Source organism: Xenopus laevis, chromosome 1L (genome assembly GCF_017654675.1).
Source record: "Xenopus laevis strain J_2021 chromosome 1L, Xenopus_laevis_v10.1, whole genome shotgun sequence".
Classification (NCBI taxonomy): Eukaryota; Metazoa; Chordata; class Amphibia; order Anura; family Pipidae; genus Xenopus; species Xenopus laevis.
The window spans coordinates 74,679,948-74,702,625 of record NC_054371.1 but is presented as its reverse complement, the minus strand read 5'-3'; the positions used below and the strand labels follow the sequence as shown (position 1 = coordinate 74,702,625).

Sequence of the window (22,678 nt, the reverse complement as noted above, 5' to 3'; positions counted from 1 at the left end):
TCCTAACAACCAGGCAGCAGATTGGAAGCCACTATACAGTATAACTAGCAGAATGCCTGAGTAGAGAGATAAGCAATACAGTTAGGATTAAGAATAAAACTAATATTATAGTCAGTCTGTTTTTCCCTCCTCAAGTTAATGACCCTCTGACACTCAAATAGAATTTCTGTTCTCTGGCTGGAAAGATGCAGAACGGGAAGGCTAATAATTCAAAACCAAACAAAAAAAAACATGAATGCCATTAAAAAATTAGCTTGGAACAGATCTATTTAGAACAAATTCAAAATTAAATGTAAAGGTGAAAGTTTTTAACGTTATATATATCCAACCAAATTTCTATTTTTTTGGACAGAGTTGACATCATCCTCCGTGCTGTGCTCTTATTACAGCTAAGAGACCTCTGATTTAGCTTTCTCTTCAGGGATACTTCCTAACGCTGTCACTAAAATGCAGATGTTTGAATGTTTACATTATACTCCTATATCCCAGAGAGGCCAGCGATCCACTCTCACTTCAGACATTATTAAAAGAGGTATTGTGTGCAGCATACATAGAATATGTCTTACAGTTATCATAAAACAATTCTACTTGTAATTGCAGCCTTAGTGCACAGCATTTTGCCTTTATTTAACCCTTTTGTAGCAGTATACAACTGAGAAAAGTGTTTCTGCAATCTTTTTCTTATCAAGTTTGTTCAGGTTCCTTTTTGCTTTTAAATAACATTTTCAGTCTCAGCTATGACGTATAACATTTTTGCATGATAGTCCAGTCACATTAAACAGAAGTGTTTCCGGAGAATCATTCCATAACTGACAATGTTATCAACAACATGTGTTCCATGCTATTACCCTTACAGCTACAGGCACTATACAGGCAATGTTGGTCAATGAATGCTACCTCACTTCTTAGGCTTTAAGAAATAAGCACATACCTTGGAAACTTGTAGAGGTTCATGATCTTCTGTGCCACCCTGTAGCCTAAACCCCCACGGAGCTCCTCCACTCATGGTAATGCACATATAATCCCCTGTGCCCATTTTACTTGCTTGAATAGTTACAGATTCCTTGGTTTTAGAATTCAGTTCTAGCAGACAGTCTGATTGAAAGGCAAGCAGCTTAGCTGGGAAACAGTGCACCTCACTGATACTTAGTGCACATTAAAATGTGGTCATTCAGAAGAATGCAATAACATACAGCAAGCTCCAGGGAGCAGCCCACTCCATCGTCACATTAATATGTCCAGCCCACCCATGGGAAAGAAGCACTTTTTTTAACTCAAGTACTCACTGAAACTTGTACTCTTTTACTGCAAAAATATCAAAATAAAATGAGAATTTAGTTTTATACTCTCTGCAATATCTTGTTAATGTTAAATAAAATGAGACTCCTTGCACATTGGGAATTGTAAGCAGTGTTGATTTTATATCAATAATAAAGAACTGTTTTTTTTATTAATTATACAGTATGTGTCCCCTTTTATAGCTGTAACCCCAGTTACATTTGACCCTCTCTCCACAGGATGGGCCTTTGCTACGTGAAAGGATGAAGGGGAGATGTAGTTCCACTACAACTCACTGATGTCGTGGGACAAAATAAAAGAAACTGAACACTAGAAGGTTCTGGAACATAACATATAACATCAGGCTTTATTCATTTAAAGCGCAGCCAGGGATATCATAATCACAATCCTTGAGGTATTCACATACATGTTAGGTAACATCACATCAAATTCAGAGATAGCACCTTGTGACATTCCTGTGGAGGATAGTGTAACACATGGATAGATGCACCCTCAGGATCTCTGTACCATGACCTGGATGCCCACATGTTGGAGCAACGAAATCACTAAACCTAAATCTCTATTCAGCTTTGTCCCCTATACTACAGGCAAGGATGCCCGAGGGGAGAGCTACCACCTTGCTATCCCTCATAGTTGGAGCACAGGCTGCTCACTAGTTCTATCTGCCTGACTTTCCTAAAAAGACCTATTACAGAGAACTACCTTGTTCTGACTACACTTCATTCATGGGGTCCCTGTATCCCTGAGTAAACCAAGGGCCTGACCACCCTTTGGGCATTTCCTTGCTGGGACCTAAGTCCCAGGCTCCCAGTAACATCTACCCTGCAAAGAGCATGGGGAATGTGGAGAAATTGCTGAGGTCAAAATAAGTTGTTTGTTCCCAGCCACAACTGATGCTTATTCATGAGTAAGCAATCATGGGGTCCAAACTCTATATTTATCCAATTGATGGCATAGACATATTTGTCTTTTAGTTAATTAATAGGGATGAAATATTCTTGAGACAGTTGCTGTCTACCTATCTAGTCTCAAACACTGGGAGATGTTACTTTACTGGCAATGTGGTATCTTTCATCAAATCAAGATCTAACTGAAGGGTCCATTACGTAGATACTATTCTTTTAACTATTCTGTCTTAGTTTCAAGGGGTTGCACTGTTTACTGCTTGCTACTTCATAGTGTTGCTCCATTGTAATTGCTTTCGGCCACATCACCCCTGAATTACCTGAGTAAAGCTCCAAAGTAGCTATATTATTTACAGAACCTACTTACACTGTCACTTGAAATTTCAGCTTACCTATTTTTGAGCCAGGTTTTTTATTGTGGGGCTATTGTAACTCCATGGAAATAAAGACTTATGTATAAATAAAGCTTATGTATAAATAAAGGCTTATGTATAAATAAAAGCTATAGGATGAAATATTTTACACAAGGAGACTAGAAGTACAATTAGTACACTTCCCTCTTATGTATCTTCCTGAATTCCTCAGGTATTATATTTAAGTATACAAGATATTTATTTTATGTGCCTGGCATTTTAAGGTTTTGTGTTGCTAGGGAAGATAAGTCAGCAAGAAATGCTAAAGGGCAAAGTGTAAGCTCCCTTGAGAAAAGTGCTTAAAGGGGGTGGTTCACCTTTAAGTAAACTTTTAGTATGGTATAGAATGGGCAATTATGACCAACTTTTCCGTTGGTTTTCATTATTTATTTTTCATAGTTTATTAATAATGTGCCTTTTTCTTCTGACTCTTTCTAGTTTTTAGATGGGTGTCACTGACCCCATCTAAAAAGCAAATGCTCTGTAATGCTACAGACTTATTATAACTGCTACTTTTTATTGCTCATCTTTCTAGTAGGGTCCTGTTCTATTCATATTCAAGTTTCTTATTCAAATACATGCATGGCTGCTAGGGTAATTTGGACCCTAGCTATCAGATTGTTTATAATGAGCTGCTGAATACAAAGAAAAAATACCTCAAAAACCTTAAATAATAAAAAATGAAAACCAATATATAATAACAAAGTAGATATAGTGCTTTGTACATTAGCCAGATTATAGGATGGATGCTGGATCTTGACTCATGGGAGCATTTAGCAAATCCTGGTCAAATTTGCACTTGGCAGTAACCCACAGCAACCAATCAAATGCTTGGTTTTATTATTCTACCTGCAGCTGGGTGAAAAAAATATAATCACTAATTGGTTGCGATGGGTTACTGCCCAAGACCAAACTTGCCAACTGGTGATAAATGAGGATCTTCAATTGGCCATTTTGCTGCAAGATATATTTTGGCTGTTCCAGTAGCAAAAAGGAAGCACACCTTGCAGGTGTGGGGGCTCAAGTCTGCTCCTCTATAGAGGGGGGGGCAACAAGTACAACTACTACGCACATAAAAATGACCTAAGATTTTGTACAAATCGGGTGCAACCTGAAATTTTACACACGGTAGGTGGAAGTGGGCCCTGAAATGTTTTTTTGCCGAAGAAAGGTGGTCCCAGACTGGAAAAGGTATGCCACTGGACTGTTCAATAAACCTCTTACTGTTTTTGGCTGACTGGTGCCCCCATATTAAATCTAACCAAATTTCTTAAGAAACCTTTTTCACACTGTTGGTGTTACATAAGCTATGCAGTATGTTTATTTACAATTATGGAGGTTCATGCAGATAAAATAAACAGTATATTATGCCACTGTTATGGCTTTAGTTCCTTTTTTTATTTTTACCAAGTTAAACATTGCAGCTGTCCTCATTGCAACTGTCCTACAGACCCATACTGCAAAAGCTATCTTTTCTAGCATAATGCCTTCTCCATCCATCCACTGAGCATTTTCTACTCTTCTGAGCAATATCTCCTTGAAGTAGAACGGCATGACTCTTCATTTTTATCTACAGAACAGCTGTCATGTGATTTGCAGACAGGGCCCACCATCTTCCACAAACTGGCAAACCATAAGAGGAGAAGAGGCACTATCATTCACGTGCTATCATTACAAAGATAATCACAGCAAGGCCCACTCCAACTACATGAAAGCAAGAGAAGAGATATGATCCGCTGGAGCAACATGCAGCAAATTATCCCTGCGCTTGTAAAGAAGAGGAATGTTCACTTGCTGTTAAGCTACAGGATTTCAAAGATCATTTATTTTATATATATATATATATATATATATATATATATATATATATATATATATATATATATATATATATATATTAAACACAAGCAAAGCAAAACAAAATAAAATAAGCAGGATATGAATGCCTATTTTGCTTATTTTTGCAAAGTTCTAGCAAAAATGGGTGCAAATTTATGATTTATGCCCATATAAATGTCATACATAAACCACTCTATAGGGGGAATTTACAAAAGTGTCGGTAAAATAAGTAGCCCAGAAGTGGTGGTCAACAAATTTGTGAAATGTCGTACGAACGGCAAATTCACTAAGGCAGGTGTTACCATCTCTGAATGTCTCGTAAGTCCGACAATTTTCTAAAATGTCGTATATCTTTTGTCGGACAGACGAAATTTTATCGAGCGTTTTCAAAAGACAATTTGACCGACATTTTCATTTTGGAGAGCCTAATGTGTCAGAAAAATTGTCGGCCAAACAAATGAGTTTACGAGCAATTTATAAAAAAAAGTGTAGTACACGTCGGAAAATTGGCGGGTAAATGCTCTGTGAATTTTTTGGCTATTACTACGACACTTTCTACAACATTTAAAAGACATTTTTTAATTCCAGACACTTTTGTGAATTCCTCACTATGACCTTGCTCCGAGTGCCAGTGAAGCACAGGATGCAATGTAATTTGCACATGAACTGACCATGAGTGACAAACTTAAGGCATGTAAAGAGAATGCCCAAAGAGAACCATGTAATGCCCATATGGACTCACAATTTGCAAAAGGCTGGACATTTTATACCAATACTAGTGCCTATACTAGCAGTTGCAACAAAAAATGCTACATTATAGTTTAATAAATAGTATGGTTAATTGCACTACATGATGCACTTTCCCCACTGTTGCTAAACGAGGCTTAACATAGATTGTTAACTTTGTTGTACATTAAAGGGTTTGTTGACCTTTACATTAACTGTTGTTGTGATGTAGAGCAGGGGTCCCCAAGCGCGGGGCCGCGGACAGTCTTCAACTGGGCCGCCGAATTGGACGCCGGCACTCCAGAATTGGACGCCAGAACCATTTTCATAAATTAATTATGTTAGTTATACAGGTATGTAACCTGTTATACAGAATGCTTGGGACCTAGGGACTTCCGGGAAAAGGATTTTTCCGTAATTTGGATCTTCATAACTTTAATCTACTAGAACATCATGAAAACATTAATAAAAACAATAGATTGGTTTTGATTCCAATAATGATTCATTATATCTTAGTTTGAATCAAGTACAAGGTACTATTTTATTATAGAAAAAACAAAATAATTTTTTAAAATTTGAATAAAATGGAGTCTATGGGAGACTATGTAATGCGGATCTTTCTGGATAATGGGTTTACGGATAACGGATTCCATACCTGTATATATCTAGGGCTAAACGAAAAGGGTAAACATCAAATACAAGGACAAACATAGCGATCACCCCCAGGAGCCACCAAATTAACCAGTTTCTATCTTCAGTTTGAGAAATCATCAATAAGCATTGATTTTCTTGGATGGGAGAGATTTTTTTTAGATTATAAAAGATTTTGTTAATAATCTTGATATTATTGTGATTATGAATACTTAGACTGTCTGAGTACTTTAACCATATTCTGTCAATCTTGCACTTCCTAATTCATTTATTTGACTTGAAAATCTTAATAAACACAGTTTAAAAAAAAAAGGGAGAAAAGGGTATGCACGGTGAGCATGGGCATCTGCAGAAAAATTTTCAGTGGGGTGGGGGGCAAAGTCATCAAGTAAAAAGAACCTGTTTTTCTAAAGCTGGGCATAGACGCAAAGATCTGATCATACAAATCGAGGATTCGTACGATTTGTGGACCGTGTGTGGAGAGTCAGTCATTTTTCGTCCGGCGGAGATCGGTCATTTGGTTGATTGGACAGGTTAAAATATTTCTGGCGGCTACCGATAATAACTCTGCATGTATTGCTGATCGTATGATTTTCAGCAAATTTCTTTGTCCTTTTTATTTCCTAAATGTTGGGAGGGATGTAATCAGCATATTAGCCCAAGAGGTGCCAGTATAATTGCTACAGAAAATGGATATTCTGCATATTATCCCAAAACGAGACAGTATAATTACAATTGAGAATAAATAATCTGCATATTAATCCAAAATATGACAGAATAATTACTATAGATGATGGATAATCTGCATATTAACCCCAGGTATGCCAGTATAATTACTACAGGAAATTGATAATCAGCATATAATACACAAAAGTCATGAATATTTTGTAAATTATATCCTTATAAACAGTGAGTACTGATGTCATCAGTTATATACGGTGAGTAGTGATGTCATTTCTGTCACAAGACTCACTCAAACTTGTGTATTATAATAAATAAAGTACCCCCTGTTGCAAAATATAAGGATATTAGAAGTTACTTTGGAGTTCCATGACCTGTATAAAAACACTCAACCTCGGTAACTTATAATATCCTTATAATTTACAAGAGAGGATACTTTAGTCACTATACTAAACACAGACGTACTAGTATAATGACTGCAGAAATGCCTAATGAGCACTACGTTAAGTTAGGCACGCCAGTAAGATGAGTTAGAGCAGATAGATAGAGCATTCCCTCACCTACACTTGTGCAAGCAGAATACCAACACCAAAGTTCTTCTTTCCTGCTGCTCCCACACTACTCTCTCTCTCTTTGCTCCCAAAAGGGTTGTGCCTAACAACAGCAAGCACAAATATGGTGGAACTAGGTGCATTTTGTGGAAAAAAATTGCTCTCCTAGATATTACAGAGATACAGATAATGACCAGTATTTTTTTTAACTTTAGGTTTGGATTCTCCTTTAAGGATATTATTTACAGGATATTCATGTTTATTAAAAGGATATATCTCACAAAGCTCTTGCATATTATATAATAAAATGTTGTATCCTGCAGCTGTAGCAGTCATAACTTCCTTGGTGTCTTCCAACACACTTACATCTATCATTGGAGTTACATCAATAGAAACCTAATTCAACCCCATAGTTGACTAGCAATACATCATTACCCACGCTACAGGGTTCATTCGTGTTTGTACATTTTCCAGGTCCGGACTGAGAATTAAAATAGGCCCTGGCATTTCAGTTACACAGAGGCCCAATCAGCGCCGATTCTAAGTAAAACGCCACCTGAGGCGGCTCCTGCAATGCCGCCCCCCCCTCGCCGGCTTACCTGTCGGGAGGGGAGGTAGGAACACTAATGTGGAGAGTGCAATTGCGCTCTCTCGCATTAGTAAAGCTGAATTTCCAGTTTAAAAAACTTAAATTCGCCTCTTATAAAGGCTTTTTACTGCTCCTGGTAACCTCTCCGGCGTGCTGCCTGAGGCGAGTTTCTCAGCTCAGCCCACACAGAGGCGCATACAGCCCCCACCAGCCCACTAAATAGTGACTTTCTATGGCATCTTATAGCAGCCTCTCTGGCATTTGCTAGAACCCACAGATTGTCAGTCCAGGCCTGACAGTTTTGACGCAGTTTCAATTACAGCAAAGCCCCAGCCACTACCACCATTGAAGGGCTGAGGTGGCAACTCTGGGTAATAATGATAGCATACCTCCCAACTGTCCCTTTTTCGGAGGGACAGTCCCTCTTTTGACAGCTCAACCCGCAGTTCCTCATTTGTACTGGAAAGTCCCTCTTTTCTCTGCACTGAACAGCCAGAAAAAGAAACAAAGTTTCTCACTTAATTGGCTTTTAGCAAAGAGTCCAGAACAGCTAACAGCTGCAAATAAGATACTTTGTAACCATTTTGAGACACAAAAACACAGTTTAGATAAGGAGAAATATTTTCAAACTTTCATAACCTGCCAAATTTTGTAAAACAAACATGGTAATTAGGGGGTGTGGCCACAGAAAGGGGTATAGTCAAAAAATTGGTGCACTACGTGCAGAAAAAAATTTATTGTCCCTCTTTTTACTTCCAAAATGTTGGGAGGTATGTATAGCCGCAACAGTACACTTAAAAAAACATATATATATATTTATTTGGAACAAAATCCATGGAGCCACCCCAGATTCATTTGGACACAAGTCATCTCTTCTGAGCACACCTGTCAGCTTTCAGTTTGCGTTTCACTAATCATTGAACATCCCACGGCCCCTGTTGACGTGGAGCGCGCCCCCCAGCAACGCGGGGACGCAAAAGATCAACAGCGCGCGCTCCCGCCAGGTAGTGAGGAAGCGGCCGCGCGCGCTACTTTCCAGCTGTGTGGCTGTCTGACGTGGCAGCAGAGAATCCTTCCCTCCGCCTTCCCCGTAAGCTGCCGGTACTCTAAGGAGTTAGGACAGGAGCGGGCTGACAGGTAACGTATGAGATCCGTCCAACATATTAATTGTGCGAATGAACAGACCTGCACGGGACGTGTAACTTATAATTCATACCTGCTCTGTGTGCTACAGCCAGGGACCGACGTGTCACAGGTGAACGGGACTTCCTCACAGGGACCATAACAGGACAGGACTTTAGTGATAACTATTCCGTGCCAGAGGCAACGCTGAGTAGAACAGGCAGGGAAATAGGGGGGATAGTGCTCTGTGACAGAATGGAGAGAATATACAGTACAGGAACGACTTAGTAGACGTGTCCTTGTAGTGAAGAGTCATCATACAGTAGGTATCCATGACTGTGCTCTCATAGACTTAAATGTGCAACTCTGCGTATTGCAGGGGATCATGGGAGTTGTAGTTAAAGGAAAGTTAGAAGGCCACTGGTATTGTTGCGTCAGTGCTGTGTAAAATAGACGTGTATCTGTCGAATGGACATATCCTTATGTCTTTGGCAAGTTCTCTGCTACAGATGGCCTGTGCTTTGTTTATGACTTGTTAAACAGAGCAGAATATTGAGGAATTGCACAAACCGTTGTAACATAGAATGTAAATTCTCTGCTCTCCCCAACCTGTATGATGAGGCCCTGACACTCATTCTATAATGCCACTTCTTCCTATAATCATGTCTTTTGTCTTTACAAATAATGATTTTTTTTCTTGCGAAGTTAGTATCACCAGTACATTGTACAAAAAACTGTATTAATTGAGTGCATATTGCAAAACGATACACACACTGTCTTTCTCCAGCTGTTGCAGAATAACAGTTCCTAGCATCACCCTCCCTGGGTGCCAAAGGTTTATTATTTCTGATATATGGTAACATTCCACTTCCAAATGAGCTCAGTAAGTGGTAGTGAGTGCCATGGAAGACTTGACACTTTACAGTGAAAGAGAAACAAGGTCAGCATATTGGCTCTCAAGGGCTATCTACATTAATGATATAACAAACATATAATATCGTCAGAGATCTCTGTAGAATGTTGATTGTGCGAGCTATTAATATATCTGGAAACCTATTACCCAGAAAACTCTGAAATATATGGGATCCGTTATCCGGAAACCCATTATCCAGAAAGCCCCGAATTACGGAAAGGCTGTCTCCCATAGACTCCATTTTAGCCAATTGATCCAAATTTTCAAAAATGATTTCCTTTTTCCCTGTAATAATAAAACAGTACCTTGTACTTGATCCCAACCAAGATATGATTAATCCTTATTGGAAGAAAAACCAGGCTATTGGGTTTATTTAATGTTTACATTATTTTCTAGTAGACTTATGGTATGAAGAAATAAATTACGAAAAAACACTTATTATCTGGAAAACCCATGGTCCCAAGCATTATGGATAACAGGTCACACACCTGGCTGTACTGCTGTTTCCCCTATTTAAAAGCCCCATTTACTGAGGGAATCTAATATGTAAGCCTTACAGAGCATTTGTTTTTTAGATGTGACCCCCCCCCATTTGAAAGCTGTAAAGAGTCAGAAGAAGGCAGATAATTTAAAAAAAACTATAAAAAAATGAAGACCAATGGAAAAGTTCCTCAGAATTTGCCATTCTAAAACATACTAAATGTTAATTTAAAGGTGAACTACCCCTTTAAAAGGAGCATTGGTCCAATCACTTGGCGGTGTCTAATATAATGGCCCAGAGAATGGGTTCAATTCTACATTTTTTAAAAACAAATCTGTGTGTGTGTTGACTATTGGCAAACAATCATATTGTTATAATATTTAAATGTTTTTTTGTAGACATAAGGCATTTCTAAATGATAGAAATACCCAATATCTGGGTCAGCTAAGGTCCCAAGCATTCCAAATAATAGATCCCATACTTGTATGACTATATTAGAGCAAAATATCAGGAATTTGTTATCTCCCTTTTATTGCTGTTTCCTTATTATTGTTTCTCACTCATCCTTTCCCTACTAACCACTGGTTCTCTTATCCTACCTTGGTCCTACCCTTTCAGTTTCTTTCTGTACCCTTCAACAGGTTTAATAAGAATGCCATCAGTTGTAATAGTGAAGGGCAAGGTTTAGGTGGAAAGATTATTTTACACTCTCCATACATGTTCTTTTTAAAGGGGTGGTTCACCTTTAAGTTAACGGTTAGTATGCTATAGAATGGCCAACTTTTCAAATGGTCTTCAATATTTATTTTTTATAATTTTTTTTAACTATTTGCCTTCTTCTTCTGACTCTCTCCAGCTTTCAAATGGGGGTCACTGACCCTTCTAAAAACAAATGCTCTGTAAGGCTACAAATGTATGTTATTGCTACTTTTTATGACTCATCTTTCTATTCATATTACAGTATCTTGTTCAAATCAGTGCATGGTTGCTAGGTTAATTTGGACCATAGTAACCAGATTGCTGAAATAGCAATAGTACGCTCTACATCATACTAAAATTTTTCTGAAAGGTAAACAATTCCCTAAACTGAGTGCCTAATGGATTACTACTAGAACTCCCATACCTTACCCAGGGAGATGGGTTATAATATCTGAAAACATCAGGAGTTGGTACACAATCAATTGTTGTAAAGTATCAGCCTCAGTCCCCCATGTAAAGAACATTTATTACTTGGTCAGCTTTTTGGGGTTTAGTGCTCTGTCACTGAAATGGTGGCTTTCAAATTATCACAAATTATTTTAAATTAACATTCAGTAATGTCTGTACAGGTATAAGATTTTTTATCTGGAAACCCATTATCCAGAAGGTTCTGAATTACGGAAAGAAGGTCTCCCGTATCCAAATAATGAAAAGTTTTAAAAATGATTTCCTTTTTCTCTGTAATAATAATACAGTACATTGTGCTTGATCAAAACTAAGATATCACTAAAATATTATTCATCTTTATTGGAAGCAAAATCAGCCTATTGTGTTTATGATTTTCTAGTAGAATTAAGGTATGAAGATCCAAATTACGGAAAGATCCGTTATCTGGAAAACACCAGCTCCCGAGCATTCTGAATAACAAAACTATCCTATTGGGTTGAATTCATTTTGAATTAATTTTTAAATGAAGTAAAACAAGCTGCTGTGTAGCAATATCAGAAACTGAAAAAAGGCTATGTGACAGGTTAAATAGATAACAGATAACACCATTATATTCTACAGAGTTTATCTGCTATCTGTTGTGTGACCTGAGTCTTTTCTCCTGAATGGCTGCCCCCGTTGCTACACAGCAGCTTATTTATATAAACAATAGTTGTGTTTCTGAAGCAAGCACATCAGTTTTACCAGTGCAGGGCAACACTGCATTATATTTTTATTACTTTAAAACACTTTAGATTTTTGATGTCATTGTTTCTGTGGGTTTCATGGAATTCACTGTAGAAACAGGTAGCTTCCTGCAAGAGTTGATTCCAACATCAGTAGATTTGAAGGTTTTCAAACAGATCACTAGGGATGTAGCGAACTGTTCGCCGGCGAACATCGCGCGACATTCGCATTTTGAGTTCGCGTTCGATTCGAATACAAATCGTTCGACCATTCGAATTCCTTCGACCGCTAAAAATCGAACGATTTCCATTCGTTCGAACGATTGTAAGCATTCGATCGAATGAAAAGCATTCGATCGAATGCTTCGATCGTTCGATTCGAATGAAAATCGTTCAATCGAACGATTAAAATCCTTCGATCGTTCGAATCGAACGATTTTAGCGGGTGTTCGAAGTTCGCGAACTGTTTGCGAACGTTCGCATTTTTTGCCGGTGTTCGCGAACGGCGTTCGCGAACACCAAATCGGCAGTTCGCTACATCCCTACAGATCACTGCCCAAAACAAAGGTCCGAGCAGATTTTCTAATTTCTTTATGGCTGAAACTACTCTGGGTGATAAAATGTGCAAGTCAGTTGAAGATCTCATTGGGCTTACGTATGAAATAATTGACCCAGAAGAGCAAGGGCAACCACTTTGTTTTTGCCAAAGCTTTTTCTCCATTCAATTGAAATTGTACACTGTGGAGCAAATTCACTAAGCAGCGAAAATGTGCTAGCGACGCCTTCGCAGCACTTCGCCAGGCGCTTTTTCGCCAGGGCGCCGCTAATTCACTAAAATCCGAAGTTGCGCTCAGGGAGGCGAACGGTAGCGAATTTTAATCTTTAATTCGTCAAGCAAAGCGAAGTTACATTAGCGATGCCTTATTTGCATACGGTGCCAAGTTAAAGTTGAATGGACTTATATGTAGAAGCAAATACATTACACTACACAAGCCTGCGAAACCTTCATAAAATAAAATAGAGTTGTTATTTTGCCCTACACATGTGCTCACTGTATAGTTTAGGTGCCATATGTTAGGAAATGTAGGGGGTAAGGAGGGTACCCCCCAAAAAATGTACGATCTTTTTCAGCCTATCACCCTTAAAAAAGGAAACTTAGACTTAAACTGGGACTTAGAAAAAATTTCAACTATTTTTGAAGCAATCCCTATCTACTCTATTGCACTTCGCCTGGTCTGAGGTGGCGAAAGCAAGTCTGGAGCAAGAGGGTAACGTTCAGTAAAATGCACAAGTTAGTGAATTAGCGTAGTTACGTCCCATTCACCATAGCGCAACTTCGCCTGGCGTAAGGGTGCAAAGTAGCACTAGAATAGGTCTACTTCGCTAGGGAATTTACGCCAGCGCCCGTTAGTGAATTGGCGAAGTTACGAAATGACGTCACGCTGGCGAATTTGCACCAGCGTTAGTGACTTCGCCCTTTAGTGAATCTGTCTCAGTAGACAGAGTATGCGTAGAATAGCTCTGTACAACTGTATCTTTCAAATCCCCCCTCTCCATCTAGTGAACTTCTTACTGTGGGCTGGGCTGCCATCATTTTCAAGCAACATATGTACAAGAGCAGATTAGAGGGGATTCATCAAAGTGTGAAAATAGAGTTTATCACAGTTCACTTACATACAAGTTTAACAGCTACCTATACACATTTTAAGGGTATATTTGTCATTTTTTATACACTTATTTTAGGGGCATATTTATCAGAGGGTAAACCTTCACCATCACCCCTACAAAATACTATACAAAAAGTTGCCTATTTATCAAGAATCAAATTGCTGTTTTTTTTTGTTTTGAGAAAAACTTGACAAAAACCACATATATGGAAAAAAAAAAGTATTTTTTGAAATCTCTAGTTGGAATTTATTAAAATAAAAACTTGGCAAGTAAAAGCTGGCAAGGTTGTATAGAAGTCGATGGGAAATTTTATCTAACAACTTTATTTTTCCTAGTATTTAAAATATTTAATTTTTCATCCTCATTGAAAATTAACAGAACAATGTGGATCCCACTGACTTTTTTTCCGTGAAGAAGCTTGCTCAGGAATATTTTGACATATCCTTAAACAATATCCTTAAATAAGCAAGCATTTGAGAAAAATAGTTACACAAGTTTTATCAATGTTTTTTCCTGCGTCCGTGTTTCCACGTACTTGAATTTTGATTAATCTGCCTCTAAATCTAGTGACGTTTTTTGAACGCTAATTTCACCTCTGATAAGTATAACCAAGTATATTACTTTACAGTTTTATCTTAATATCTGCTAAAATGCATATTTTACACAAAAAATTGTGTTTTTTTTAATTCAAAAATATGATTTTTGACAAAAATAGATTTTTGACAAAAAAAAACATTGAAACCCAGTGCAGACCACAATATATTCAAATTGGAAAAGGGACATCTGTCATTGACTTCTACAGGACCTATACAGGTTTGAGATGGAGTATTTTTAGATTTTTTTTAGATTTGGATTTTTAGCAGCTTCGGGATATACTGTATGTATGTATATATATATATATATATATATATATATATATATATATATATATATATATATATATATATATATATATAGGTGCATGTGTGATGTTTCGACTGGACACCCAGCCTTCTTTAACTTTGAAGAAGGTCTTTGTCCGGCGGAAACATCAGTTTTTTTTATAATAAATGTATGCTCACTTGAGTCCTGTGAGTGCAATATCTCCTCTGTTGCTATATCTATCTATCTATCTATCTATCTATCTATCTATCTATCTATATCATATATCTATCTATAGCACTCCCCAGTTTACATACGAGGTATGTTGATAAGTTGAATTTGTATGTAAGTTGGAACAGGCACACTTACCTAATAAATGCAGCTTAGACAGATGTTTGTCTTAAAATAGTATTTAATTTTTACCTTTCTGTGCTCCACAGTAAACAACACAAGCCAGAGGGGGTTAGGGTGGACGGTTTATTAAATCTAAATGCTAATAAAGGCCAAGCAAACCACGCTGTAGGAAGGTTGCACACCTCAAAGATATACGAGTACCCAGGTGCTCAAGCAATAAAAATAGAAGGTATAGAGTGAAAGCACTCACAGGAATTTCACAAAAAGAAATAATGGTGAAAAAAGGTGGTTTATTGAACCAACGTTTTGGCCCCTCATAGGAGCCTTTATCATATATATATATATATATATATATATATATATATATATATATATATATATACATACTGTATATGTATTAGGAATGCACCGAATTCAGGATTCGGTTCGGGATTCGGCCTTTTTCAGCAGGATTCAGATTCGTCCAAATCCTTCTGCCCGGCCGAACCGAATCCTAATTTGCATATGCAAATTAGGGGCGGGAGGGAAATCGCGTGACTTTTTGGCACAAAACAAGGGAGTAAAAAATGTTTCCCCTTCCCACCCATAATTTGCATATGCAAATTAGGATTTGCATTCGGTTCGGTATTCGGCCGAATCTTTCACGGAGGAATCGGGGGTTCGGCCGAATCCAAAATAGTGGATTCGGTGCATCCCTAATATGTATATATATATATATATATATATATATATATATATATATATATGGAGAGAGAGAGAGAGATTCCCCTGAGTTCAGCTATCTTTGATTTCCTCTATATATTTTCATTATGATGTTTTCACCTAATACTGTTTGGTGCTGGGAAGTTGCATTTGTCACATCAGTTTAGTGTAGTGTAGTGTGGAATCATCACCACCTAAGATTAGTGTCCTGTCACCTTGACAGGAGCAGTTGTTTTAGCAGCAGGCATAATGCTGACTCTGGTTATACCTGGAAAGCAAACACAACTGCTTCTTTCACTGTCACCGTTCAAAGCTCATGCTATTGCCACGTCTCTCTCTAAAGTACATACAGTGACCTCCTCTTTCTCCAGAGTGTTATTGATAAACATTTTATAATGTACAGTTTAGATACAGTACATGATTTTGTGTTTACAGCATGACAGGCAGTATGTTGTCATGAATCTGCAGCTAAAGCCCCACGGAATTTAATTGATCTCTATTATCCATCACAGTACAGTTATAGTTGTATAAAACAGACCAAGAAAAAAACGGTGTAAATTCCGGGGAATGTATTATATATAATATATAGGTGGGACCACAAAACAACAATGTAACATGAGGGAAAACTTAAAATCAAGGGATGTAAAATTGAGGTTTCACTGTACTTCTTAAAAGGCTATGAGAAGAAATTCCAGCAGGCCATTTTGATTGATGCTTTGTCTGTGCTAATGTACAATACACAGTGGTGATCAAGGGGCCCATTCACTAAGTTCGAGTGAAGGAATAGAGGAAAAATAGTTTGATTTTCGAATGTTTTTTTTGGCTACTTCGACCATCGAATGGGCTACTTCGACCTTCGACAACGACTTCGTATCGAACAATTCAAACTAAAAATCGTTCGACTATTGTACTGTCTCTTTAAGAAAAAACTTCGACCCCTTAGTTCACCACCTAAAAGCTACCGAAGTCAATGTTAGCCTATGGGGAAGGTCCCCATAGGCTTTCCAAGTTTTTTCTAATCGAAGGATAATCCTTAGATCGATCGATTAAAATCCTTTGTATCGTTCGATTAGAAGGATTTAATCGTTCGATCGAACGATTATTCCTTCGATCGAACGAATTGCGCAAAATCCCTCGACTTCGATATTTGAAGGATTTTAATTCGCCAGTCGAACATCGGGGGTTAATTAACCCTCCATATTCCACCCTTAATACATCTGCCCCCAAATGTTGCCCGAATGCACTGTCCACATTTGTCCACAATAACAAAACTGTACCTTAAAAACACAGTTACTCCTGTTGGTATACCTCAGATCCGGTTAGATTAGGACCAACTCCCAGCAAATCCTGGTAGAGCACATGTTACATACACTCTTCTTCCTCAGGTGGGCCCTCACTTAACTTTTGGAGGAACAGTTACCATACTGTATCTCCACCAATAAACAAAATCTTCAATGAATTTGGGTGCCATTGGTTCCTAAAAAAAAAACCCACAGATAAACTATTGAATAGATGCATACACATTGGAAATGGTGTTATCTTTGATTTAACAAGTTCCAATCAGTAAATGCTTCAAATACTTTCTCAATCAGTTGTTAGCCACACAATATCACATGTAGCATTGGCTGCTTTGGCGCTAGGGGAAGCTCAATGTAGTCCCACACGCCAAGGATTTCTCTATCCCTGAACCTACCCTCTTGAATCCCTATACTGTACTAGCATTGACATTGTAGGATAGTAACCCTTATTAGCTTACTCTTTGGAGCCTCTGATTTCACTACTAGCTACCCGTAAAGGACAAGGAAAGGGTACTAACAAGTGAACTTCTGTTAAAAGACCTACCCACAATGAGCCATGCATCCTTGTCATTCCCCTCTGCAATAAGCTGTGTGTCCTTTCAAGCACGTGTCCAGAGAAATGAACGTTCTTGGTGCATTTAGCCCCATCTTTAGCCTCCACTTTGCTTACATGGAACATGGCGTAGGCAAGTTACAAGACATTGAGAAAAGTGGACACTGCAAAGGACACAACATTCTGAAGAAATTGAGTCAGCCATTAGGTTCACCAGGGGGCCATCTATTCGTTAAACACAAAAGCATAAAAAGGCTTTCCTACAGTAGATATTTTATAGAAATTCAGAATGATTTCTGTCTATTGCTTTATGGCTTTCTAAAAACAGTAGAACCCCACTTTTACATTTCTCAAGGGGCCAAGTAAAACAAATGTAAAACCATAAAATCCGTGAAACACTAACGGAGCATGGAACTGAAAATAAACTGGGAATAATCCGGTAAACCTTAAATTTGGGGTTCTGCTGTATACAAAAGCAAATAACCTCTATAATGAAAATGATGAATTGAAAAATTCCAATTTTGGCATCAAAACAGATTTGCGATTGAGTACAAATGCTACTTGGTATAGTAAAGTATGCTATCTTGTCTCTCCACCAGAATACATCAACTGAACAGTCTCTGTTGCTAATGAGCAAATCATTAAAATGAGTCAACAAGGCTATGTTGCACCACCTCCTTTCTCTCAACCTCAGCCTGGATTGAGTGGATATCCCCCTGGTTATGGACCACCCATGATGAGCCCTTCCTATGCAAACTATGGAGGCACAAGTCCTACTACTCCATCCCAGCCAGGTTGGTATTGTTCATGGTACAGTAATATTTATGGCTTAGTGAGTCAGTGATTAGCTTTTTTCAGTCAGCTTTAGGGTAAACACTGAAAGCAATCATCTGATTGGTTGCTATGGGTTTCTGCCTGGAGCAAATTTGCCCAGTGTTTATAAATGAGCCCCATTGTGTAGGCCCTAGCTATATACAGGTGGAGGGGTACATAAAACAGATAATTTAATAATTGTTTTTTTGACCAACCACTAGGAAAAAGTTCCCTTCTTCAAACACAAAGAACATTGGGGGTCATTTATCAACACTGGGCAAATTTGCCCATGGGCAGTAACCCATGGCAACCAATCAAATTGCTGTATTCATTGTTTTACTTGCAGCTGGCTTTAAAAAGCTAATCACATTGCTATAGGTAACTGCCCATGGGCAAATTTGCCCAGTATTGATAAATGAGCCCCATTGTGTCATTAGGGTACCCTTAGGGGCCCAGAACTACACCAGCCCTTTAAGTATCCCTCTAAACATGAGCTTCATGTCACTACTTGTCACTTTCTGACACTGTTTTCAGCTTTCTGCACTTATGTAGACTGTTTGAACTGGCATTCACATATGCATATTCAGCAATAACAGTCAAAGCATGATAAAAAGTAATTTGATTATTTTATTTTATTATTTAGCTATGCTGAAATCTACCATGCCATTTGGATCTCAACCTTCTTTGAACTCTCCAGTGTCTGCTCCAAATAATTCACAGAACGGCCCACATTTCTCTGGAAATGTAATGCCAAGGTACTGTAAGAACAGGAAATAGAAATATATATTTTACATAAATATAAAGAGCAGTGTTGTGGGTTTAATTCTAGTGAAGGGTCCTGTGTGATGTCCTAGGTAAATGTAAAAAAAATATTGCTAGTTTGTATCTAGTAGCAGGTGTTTAACATCACAACATGCACAAAAACTTTTTGCACTTTACAGTTGTTTTTTCAGTATACAATATGCAGATACGAGGTGATCTTGAACAGATTTGAATTCAAGCAAATAATCGAAATTCGGGAATAGGAATTCAAATTCACCTAAAACCTGCTAAGATTCTGTAAGTCAGGGGGAAGTGAGTCTTCAGTATTCAAGCAAATTTATTCTTGAGGTTTTTTTTTCAAGTTTATTAAGACAATCGAGATTTCACAGCCTCATTGAAAATGAAAGGAACAATGTGATTTTCATTTGCTGAAAAAACAATTGCAGAAAAAATGTTTTGCGTTTTGTCTTGATTTTTTTTTGCAATCTTGAAAATAATAAATGCCACCTTTAGGGGCCCATTTATCTCACCTAAATTTTTTTGGTTGAGGTTTATAAGGGGAAAACTCAAATCTTTTGAGTAAAAATAAAAACTCGAATTCTTAGAGATGTATATCATCCCACAGCTGCTAAAGATCTGAATCCGAATATACTCCTTCTCAAACCTGTCTAGGTCACGTAGAAATCAATGACAGATGTTCCTGAAGTTGTTTCTTGTCGTTTTATCTGCACTGGATATTTGGATAAAGTCAGGGTTTTGTCTGATAATCTATCAAAATGCAGTGGAAATACGATAAAGTTGAGTTTTCAGAGCTCCGATTGTAGAATACAAATTGTTGCTCCAATTTTTGCGAGAAATATTAGTGATAAATTAGTTCAATTCGTGGAAGGGAGTTTGGTCAACTTTGTTTTCATAAAAAACTCAGATTAATTCAAGTTTTAGTAAATAACCCCCTGTTTATTATGTTCTGTGTACAGAACATAATGAGTAGATTTCTTTCTTTTTTTTAGAGTTCAAGGACCTCCAGCACCTAACAACACACCCTCTCCATACACACCATATGGTCAGCCTCCTCCACAGACAAACAGTGCTGTGCAGACACCTGTGCATCAAGTCACTAACCAACTCAACAACATGCAAATTGGCAATTATGGTAAATAGAGAATGGTTAGACAAGAAAATATACTCCTTAGTCATGAAAAACATTTAATGCATTGTAATATTCACTCATGTTGTAGGTCCTCCATCTTCAAATAATTCTCAGATACCACCTGGACCAGCCATGCCAGCAACTTACCCTAGTCAGACTCGACTAATGCCTCCTGTACCTCCTGCACCACATCTTCTACCACCCCTATCAAATAACCAAAATGGCTTACCTTCAGAACCCTATTTACAGACAGGACCCATGCAAGAAGGAATCACTGGCCATCATCATTTCCTGTCACAAAATCAGGCACAGCCTCAGGTTGGATACCCACCACCAAACTGTAAGAAAATAACATAATGTTTGTTTTGTCTTGGATTACAAATCCCTTTTTTCAAATTATGGTATTTTTATAGTTTTTTTTCAAAGGGAAACTAAAGTCTAAAATAGAATAATGCTAGAAATGCTGTATTTTGTATACTAAACATAAACATGAACTTACTGCACCAGACGCCAAATTAAACAAATGATTTATGCTTTCAAGATTATCCACAGGGGGTCACCATCTTGTAACTTTGTTAAACATCTTTGCAAGACCATGCACATGCTCAGTGTGGTCTGGGCTGCTGTTGGGAGGATAAGCTTAGGGATCGTCATAAATTATCAAAACAGCACAAGTCAAATAATATCTGCCAGAAGCCAATACAGCAAGACTGATCAGAATATGCAGACTGCACTGGGTCCTGTGTTGTCATGTAATCTAATGTGGATTTTATAGTTTTTGTATTGTTTAATATAAACTTTTTCCAACTCTCCAGAACCAGTGGCTGCAGCAAATATATCCTCCAAATAGAATCCCAATCTGTTTAAATATGGTTCCATGATCTTTGTCCCTGCAGCTGGAGTTGGAAACATTAAAGAGGATGTAAAGACAAAAATAAAATTCCATTTTTACTTTATTAACCGAAAAAGAAACCTATCCCCAATATACTTCAATTAAAAAATCTGTACAATTTTTATAAGAAACCTGACTGTATGCAGTGAAATCCCCCTTCATTTGCTTGCTCTCACTGCTGCAGTTATGAATCTCTACATGATCGCAGGCTGTTCTACAGGGAAACAAACAAAGCTGCTCAAGTTCTGGGAAGTCCCTTCCCCCTGCTGCCTGCCGTTTGAAAGTATGATCTTTCCCTGCAGAGCAATTAGGGACCATCTGAAGTTTCCTATCCACATTAGTCAGCAAAAGTAAATAAAGGGAGAATTTCACTGCATACAGTCAGGTTTCTTATTAAAACGGTAGACAATTTTTAATGGAAGTTTATTTGGGATACGTTTCTTTTTCATTAAAGAAAGTAAATATGGGATTTTATTTTTTTGCCTTTACATCCCCTTTAATTCCCTTAAGTAAAAGTAGGTACTGTATACTAAGAGTAGCAGCTATTTTTTAAAATACAAATTGTATAAAAAATACACATAATCAGAAATCTGTAACCTATATATTGTAGTCAAACACCTGTATTCACATTAATATTTAACTAGTACATCTACGTTAACAGTGAAAACGGTAAACCTATTAGTAATGGTATTATCTTGTTTGGACTATGTCACACAGCTTGATTAGTAGCTTTTACATTAAGCTGGCTAGAAATAAGTTCTGGCCCTCTAGTTAACAATGACATCAATCCCTACGTAGCTACAAATTGCAGGTACAAATTACCCAGTGTGAAATAGACAGTCCTCTTATATATATGAAATGTATCAGTTCATTTTAGTAACTGTCTTTTTATTAGTGCTGCTGCTTGCATTACAGCAAACAACTATGGAGGTCAGTTACCTGGACAAACTATGTCTTACCCTGGTGCATATCCTGGAAATCAGCCACAGATATCAGGACCAGCTCAAAGAAAAACCGATCCAGACTCTATTCCTAGCCCTGTAAGTTGTTAAGTAAATACTGTATATCTATATTTTTGAAGTATAACACATTGAGCAATTCTGAACATCAGTTGTTTTGGAGTCAGTCACAAGACAGCTTATTTCTATCATTGAATCTTTGTATATTATGCATGGGTAGGGATAAAAATGTTCCACTTGTAGTAAAATGAACAGGTGAAATCCTTAAAACAAAACATAATTATAGGCGTAGTTTTTGGGAGAGTGTTATTAAACTGTTTAAACCCCTATATTTTCATTTATTTTGGAGCCACCCTGACCCACTTTATCTTCTATATTAAATTGGGGATTTATTTGCCCTTCAAATTGTAAGGTCATTGTGTTGCATATGGGTAAAAAAACCATAGGAAATTGGGCTGATATTTGTGCGCTAAACTAATTTAGGAAGCCATCCTGTTTATGTTTTCTATATCCCCATTATCTAGTGAAAGTAAAATTCTGAGATATGTAAAATCAGGGAAATGTGTTAAAGTAACTTTTTCTTCAAGTACTGAAAGGAGATAAGCACAGGAGTCAATTTTATTTT

General features: G+C 37.6%; 2 protein-coding genes across 2 annotated transcripts in view; one reads left to right on the top strand and one right to left on the bottom strand.

Annotated features, from left to right (window-relative positions):
• LOC108719620 (synaptopodin-2-like) overlaps positions 1–1,144 on the bottom strand; it is a 134,050-nt gene extending 132,906 nt beyond the window's left edge. The window contains exon 1 of the mRNA XM_018268735.2: positions 932–1,144. Within this exon, the coding sequence (XP_018124224.2) occupies positions 932–1,036 (105 nt within the window). The 5' untranslated portion in view covers positions 1,037–1,144. The remainder of the gene's footprint in view (positions 1–931) is intronic.
• Positions 1,145–8,637: 7,493 nt separating this feature from the next.
• The window catches only part of sec24d.L (SEC24 homolog D, COPII coat complex component L homeolog), a 48,393-nt gene continuing 34,352 nt past the window's right edge, over positions 8,638–22,678 (top strand). The window contains exons 1-6 of the mRNA XM_018251637.2: positions 8,638–8,791; positions 18,077–18,271; positions 18,934–19,045; positions 20,063–20,205; positions 20,291–20,542; positions 22,010–22,134. Of these exons, the coding sequence (XP_018107126.1) occupies positions 18,124–18,271; positions 18,934–19,045; positions 20,063–20,205; positions 20,291–20,542; positions 22,010–22,134 (780 nt within the window). The 5' untranslated portion in view covers positions 8,638–8,791; positions 18,077–18,123. The remainder of the gene's footprint in view (positions 8,792–18,076; positions 18,272–18,933; positions 19,046–20,062; positions 20,206–20,290; positions 20,543–22,009; positions 22,135–22,678) is intronic.